Source organism: Octopus bimaculoides, chromosome 11, assembly GCF_001194135.2.
Source record: "Octopus bimaculoides isolate UCB-OBI-ISO-001 chromosome 11, ASM119413v2, whole genome shotgun sequence".
In the NCBI taxonomy this organism is placed as follows: domain Eukaryota; kingdom Metazoa; phylum Mollusca; class Cephalopoda; order Octopoda; family Octopodidae; genus Octopus; species Octopus bimaculoides.
Genome location: NC_068991.1, coordinates 23,680,093 through 23,687,298, shown reverse-complemented (window position 1 = coordinate 23,687,298; position 7,206 = coordinate 23,680,093). Strand labels below are relative to the sequence as shown.

General features: G+C 36.0%; 2 protein-coding genes across 7 annotated transcripts in view; both read right to left on the bottom strand.

The window, feature by feature from the left end:
- Nucleotides 1–7,206, bottom strand: part of LOC106871104 (endoplasmic reticulum lectin 1) — a 488,243-nt gene that overhangs the window by 14,194 nt on the left and 466,843 nt on the right. The window lies entirely within an intron of this gene.
- LOC106867912 (uncharacterized) overlaps nucleotides 1–7,206 on the bottom strand; it is a 93,398-nt gene that overhangs the window by 67,548 nt on the left and 18,644 nt on the right. For all 4 annotated transcript variants that reach the window (XM_014912982.2, XM_052971628.1, XM_014912981.2 and 1 more), the window contains exon 2: nucleotides 2,293–2,329. In XM_014912982.2, coding sequence (XP_014768468.1) covers nucleotides 2,293–2,307 — 15 coding nt within the window. In that variant the 5' untranslated portion in view covers nucleotides 2,308–2,329. The remainder of the gene's footprint in view (nucleotides 1–2,292; nucleotides 2,330–7,206) is intronic.

Genomic DNA, 7,206 nt, shown 5'->3' with positions numbered 1-7,206 from the left:
ATATATATATATATATATATATATATATATATATATATATATATATATATATATATATATATATACACATACACACATATATATATCTCCATTTATGTATCAAATATACTTGATGTAAATACATTACGTCAGGCTAAATTTACAGAGGGAATATCTCTTATGGACGTACTCTGTTTAAAAACACAATAAGTGTATATCAGGTGGAATCAAAATACATCCTAGCAGTAGTGAGTGAAAATATTAGGTACAATTTTGCTTTGTTGGGCATTATCAATAGAATACACTCAGCCAGCACACTTAAAAACCATTGCAACTGATATGTATGAAAACAGTGAATAAACAATCACTGGAGATCCTTTGTTAAATGGAAGTTTTATTATCTAACAGAGTTGGTTCATCTCTGGCATCAATTGTAGCTTTTGCATCGAAGAGGCCAGGGAATAGAAGAAAGAAGACATGCACCCAACACCAGAGCTGAAGACACCTCAAAACGGTACAGGAGTAGGGGCCGAAACCGGACGTGGTTCCTCCTGATGATTTCTTGAGCTAACTGGATCCTATAAAGGAGCTGTTGTGGTAGCAGACCACGAAACATGGTTGAAATTCCTTGAGGAACTGACTCATACAGGTTCTGAACAGTTGGGGGAATTTTGAGCTAGTCTTCAAGTAAAACCTCTGTTCCAAAACGGACCATAAATGTTTGATTATATTAAGATTCAGTGGTTGGGGGGGGGGGGCAGTTCAAGAGGTTTGTGTCACTTTTGTGCTGTTTATACCTATTATGAATGACATTTGCTAAGTCAATCAGTGTGCTATCATCCATGAAGATTATGTTACCATCAAGGAATAATGTTTGCACTACAAGATGAACATGACTAGTAAAAATACTCAGCTAATCTTTGATGTAAACTCTGCAATGTAACAAAAGAGCCACCTCCATGTCTCATGGTAGGGGCTAAACAGCCAGTGTTAAAGGCCTCTTCTTTGGCAGTCTCCAGACATAAATTCACCCCAAAGTGGGGGAAAAATGATGAACGGTAATTCATCAGAGGGGATGACTTTATTCCATTGACCACTTCTGATAGTCAAGACATTGTTTTTTCTGCTACATCAATATTAAGAGGAGAGAAGTTTAACAACTGCAGCCCTCCCATGGCATCCAGCTTCATGGAACAAATGAATATTTTGATCAAAACAAAGTTTACAAGGCAGTTGGTTAGTTCTGCTGTCACTTTTGTTGTATTTCAAAAGTTTTTAGGCACAATATGTTCCACTATTATGTGGTTCCTCTCTGTAAGTTTTGCCTTCCATCCGGAATTAGACTTGCCAGAGATGGTTTTACCTTGGTTTTGGAATGTTAACAGAATTTTAGAGAGTGTACCTCTCAAAATATTTAACAAGTCAGCAGTTTTAGTAACTGAAGTTCCAACCACCCATGCCCCAATAATTTGTCCTCTTTGGAAATCAGATACATCATGCATTTTAACTCATTTAAATATAAATATCCACAAAAATGAAAAACAAAGGGCTCTATCCTAATGCACAAGGGATACATAAAGCATATGAACATATATATACAGACTTCAACAATTTTGATTTTATCACATGGTCAACAGAAAAATTGCTAAAGGATCTTCAGATGTTGGGCCTTACAGAGGGGATGACAAGGGATGGAGACTTCTGGCGGTTTGCTGTATTTGAGAAGACACATTAAGCTCAGTAAAATCGTGGTTGTCCTTGCATACAGGCACGTCCTCTACATTCCTCTTCAGCTGAGCAATCCTAAGCTTGCGGGCTTGTGGGTTCTGGTGCCATGCTGGTGTTACATAAAAGCATCCAGTACACTCTGTAAAGTTGTTGATATAAGAAAGGGCATTTAGTCATAAAAGCTATGCCAAAACAGATAACTGGGGCCAGGTGCAGCTCTCCAGCTTGCCAACTCCCATCAAACTGTCCAACCCATGCCAGCATGGAAAATAGACATTATTAAATGATGATAAATGTGTACATATATATTACATATAGGGTATTATTATCAATAAAGCTGTTGTTTACATACAAACAAGTACAGTAATTAATAGATACTTATGTGTGTTTGTAAACTCAATTATTTCCTCGTATCTAACAGCTTGCTTGGGGAAATTTTTAAATATAAGGAAAGAATTCTATTTACTAACACACAATTTAAATTATCTTTTACATTTTTTCCTTTTTCTAATCCATTTCTTCAACTTAATAAGTTTCTAGAAAGCTGATCAAAAGAACGTAAAATATAATGTAGTATATATTTACCCAATTTGGTTTCATTTTTCTTTGATATGGAAAACTCCTGATAAACAAACAAAAAAAAAGGAAAGAATGACAAACAATACATATAATATAATTTTTTTTTTTTAATCAGAAAAATATTTTCGTTTTTAACATTTGCTATATTTCTTTGATCTTTATTTATTATCAAGTGTCCTATTCCACAAAGCCAGCAATTTCAGGGGAGGGGAGAAGTCAATTACATCAACCCCAGTGGTACTTAATTTATTGACCTCAAAAAGATGAAAGGTGAAGCTGACCTCAGTGGAATTTGAACTCAGAAAGTAAAGATGAATGAAATGCCACTAAACATTTTGCCTAGAGTGCTAATGATTCTGCCAGCTCACTGCCTTAGACTGTATTTAAATTTGGAGTTTTAACCCTTTTGATACCAAACCACTTAAGACCACCCCTGTTCAACAACAGAAATTTCATCTTATGAAATTATTTAAACTAAAACTTTTCGTTTTATGTAAGTTTATGTTTCAAACGCCAGATTAATAATGACAAAATTATTTTACTAAATTCTTCATTATTTTCGAAATTAACTGAAAGAAAGACTCTGTATAATATTGTAACTAAAGGATTAAGAGTAATATCTACTAGTCATCAGGTGTAAGTTTAAAGATAAAGGTTTCAAGTCTGATTCTAGTCTGTTAGTGCATTTGAAAAATTATTATCTTACTGACAATTGATCTGAAACATTGAATCAGAAAGCTGTCACATCAACAGATTTTGGAATGAAAGGACACAAACAGTAACAATTATGGTTAAGTAAGTGTTAATGTATTTATTGTTCGGCAGTGCACTTAGGAGATTTGTTTCACAATCAAATTGCTTTAGTTTCAATCGTACAATACAGGGCATTGAGCAAGTATCTTTCATTATGGTATTAAGCCAAAGTCTTGGAATCGAAATTTTGCAGACAGAAACTGTGTGAATGTCCATAGGAATGACTTGTTTTTGGGTGCTACACTCCATCAATTGTCCCTGATTAACTCTACTAAATGCTGCTTCAATGTAATTATCAGCATTCACTAATGTGAAGTAATTATAACCAAATCTATCAAGAATAACATCAGCATCACCACCAACCTCTCTCTAAACCAACATTAGGGATCTCAAAACCAAAAATAAGCAGCCTAAAATGAATGGCTCTCACAAGAGCTAGTTCATACACTGGAGATAAAGACATGGACTGTAATTGGCAAAAGCACTCGAAATCCTGCAAGTCCAGAATCCTTTATAGGATAATTTTTCTGCAACTATAAAGTCTTTAAAACTTATAAATTCTTCCTTCTAATAGAATATATATAACATTTCTTGTTATACATCTCCCACATTCTTATCACTGCACCGTTATTGATTTTTTTTATTGTTCTATTGTCTGATCACAACTATTTAACATATAACACTGTCTCTTTTTTTTTTTTTTTGCCTAATTCCCTACTTCCATTAGAAATGGTTTTACAGACGTTCCCTGCAACCCAATCCAGTCTTTAGTATTCTTTATTATTATTATTATAGCATTTTTACTTTGCAATTCTCATCAAAACCTTCACCATTTGTAGCCTCCAAGGTGGTGAGCTGGCAGAATCATTAGCATGCTGAATAAAATAGTTAGCAACATTTTGTCCAACTTTGTTCTGAGTTCAAATTCTGCCAAGGTCAACTTTCAGGATTGATAAAATAAGTACCAGCTGAGCACTGGGGTTGGTGTAACTAACTTACTCACTACCCCAGAATTTCAGGCCTTGTGCCAATAGCAGGAAGGATTATTTCTAGCCTCCCAGCTCTCTCTCTCTCTTTTTTTCTTCTTTTTTTGGCCTAATTCCCCACTTCCATTAGAAATGGTTTTACAGACGTCCCCTGCAACCCAATCCAGTCTTTAGTATTCTTTATTATTATTATTATATCATTTTTACTTTGCAATTTACCCTTTCCCACAAATAAGTTACACTTTTTCATTATAAGCTAATTGAAAAGATTGTTTTCAACTTTATCCTTTTTCTCAAATATCCTATTCTTAACAATTTGTATAACTTATTTTCCTTTAACATACATAAATATGAACACGCACAAAAATACATTGAAACATATACACACACACATCCACAAGCACACCTACATGCAAGCATACATAAAGTGAATCTTAACAAAAAAAAAAGATAAATAATTTTCAATTTATTGAGAAACAGAAAAACCTGTGAGGTGGGTAAGCAACAAACCCTAGCTGCTGACTGGTAGAGAGGATACATGAACATAGATACATATACATTTATATACCTACATACAGAAAATAACAGGCATGGTTGTGTAACTAAGAAAGCTCGCTTTGCAACCACATGGCTTTCGGTTCAGTCCCACTGTACATGTTTTCTACTACAGGCCCGGGTGGATCAATACTTTGTGAGGAAATTATGTGGAAGCCCATCATAAAAATATATGTGTTGGTGTGTGAGTGTCACTGTTTGTGCGCTCCCCCACAATACTTGACAACCAATGGTTTTGTTTGTATCCCTTTAACACGGCAGTCCGACAAAAGCAATGTACAGTTCTATATTTAAGAGATGAAGAATTATGTACATTATTTACATTTGACGGATATTTGTCCTCATCTTGTTTGTTGTGAAGAATTCCACCCACTTCACAGAATTGATCAAGGATAGCCCCCATTAAATCCAACCAGATGGTGAGTCTAGATGTGATAAGCCTGTTCACCGAAGACCCAACTGGTGAAGCACTATCGGTGATACAAGAAAAACTAGTGACAGACACCCATCTAAAAGAACACACTAGTATACCAATAAGAAACTTGATGGAAATGTTGACTTTCTGTGTAAAAACTACCTACTTCTGTATGGACACTGATATATATCGACAAGAGGAGGGTTTAGCTATGGGTTCGCCATTATCACAGGTAATAGCCAATATATATATGGAATACTTTGAGAATTTGGCTTTAGAATCAACACCTCCAAAACCAACACTATGGCTACAATATTTTCATAACACCTTTATACTCTGACCTGACCAGGAAGATGTCCCAGTGCTGTTAGATCATGTGAACTCAATAAAGCCATCCATACAGTTCACAATGGAAAAGGAAAAAGACAATCAGCTGACATTCCTGGACGTATTAATAACACGCACCAAGTACGGATTCAGGACATCCGTATATTGCAAGCCGACCTTTACTGGATGATACCTCAACTTCAATTCCCACCATCTATACAGTGTAAAGAGAGGGATTGCTCAGTGCCTAAAACATTGTGCAAAGAATATAAGTAGCAATCATGATACACACCATGAAGAAATGATCAAGCTCAATAATGATCTGTTAAGCAACAACTACCCCAAAAGTATACTATCCACTCCAATTATGAAGAAGAGAGAGGATGAGGCCAAAAAACTGTCCACAGCCTGTCTACCCTATATAAAAGGCCTCTCCGAAAAGATACAAAAGATATGCAGCCCATATGACACCAGGACAGTATTCAAGAGTAATACAACACTTCGCAAACATCTCCTTCGAGTAAAACCACCAACAGAAGAGAATATGACCAAAAACTGTGTGTACTCCATCCCATGCAGCTGTGGTAGGTTATACAAAGGCGAAACATGCTGCCCCCTCAAAATAAGGGTAGATGAACATCACAAAGCTGTGACACAAGGATATATTGATAACTCGGGTATAGCTGATCATGTATGGAAAAATGAAGACCACCTCTCCCTGTGAGATGAAGTTAAAACAATAGACAGAGAACACCACTGGAAAATACGAAAACTAAAACAAGCAGCACCATATGCTAGGACACAACAATCTCCTAAGCAGACCGAGTGCATATATGAGCAGCATATGGGAACCAGTATTAAGGAAGGATAGGAGAATATTAGATTTATAAGCCCTAAAATTCAATCCATAATTGCCCACGGGCATATGGCGTAGTGGTTAAGAGCGTGGGCTACTAACCCCAAGATTCCAAGTTCAGTTCCAAGCAGTGACCTGAACAATAATAATAATAACATTGAAAAATACCTTAGGAATGAGAACCCTGGTTCAAAATTTTCCCAAGACACCTGAAGAAGGCTGGAGGGTATATCAGCCAAAACATTGTGTTAACAACAAACAAGATGAGGACAAATATCCGTCGAATGGAAAGCAATGTAGTTTTGTATATGTTTATGTGCATATATGTGTATATAGAGGTTTGTGGGTAAGCTGAAAAAAAAGTAAAGAAATAAATATGTTTTACGGAACCACCTGAACAAATACTGAAGTTTTCCAAGACCAAAAATGATGGATTGCCAAAATAAGTACCAGGGTCAATCTGTTTTCACTAAAACCTTTCATGGCGATACTTCCCTCCTGAAAAAATATTTTATACTATGAGCTGGCAGAAACGTTAGCACACCGGGCAAAATGCTTAGCAGAGTTATTGCGTGAATTTGTGTTGAAATATTTATCAAATTGTTGCCATTGTTATCTGATTTGAATTGTTGTTGGAACTGTTGCCGTTGTTAATTTGCTAATTGTTGTGGTCTTGTCTGTCCTTGTGGTGTCTGCATCTGTGTTTAGGGCTTTATGCCTAATAAAGAAATCAGTATTTCGTCTGTCTTTATGTTCTGAGTTCAAATTCTGCCAAGGTCGACTTTGCCTTTCATCCTTTCGGGGTTAATAAATTAAGTACCAGTTACGTACTGGAGTCGATCTAATCTACTGCCTTCCACTCCAAAAGAAATTTCGGGCCTTGTGCCTAGAGTAAAAAAGAATATTTTATGCTACATTGTGATTTCAATGCATCAACAAATGCTATGCAGCCGCAACACGAGATTACACGTATGAGAGAAACCTCTGTAAGTTACAGGGACGAACTGCAGTTTCAGTTCAGATACATC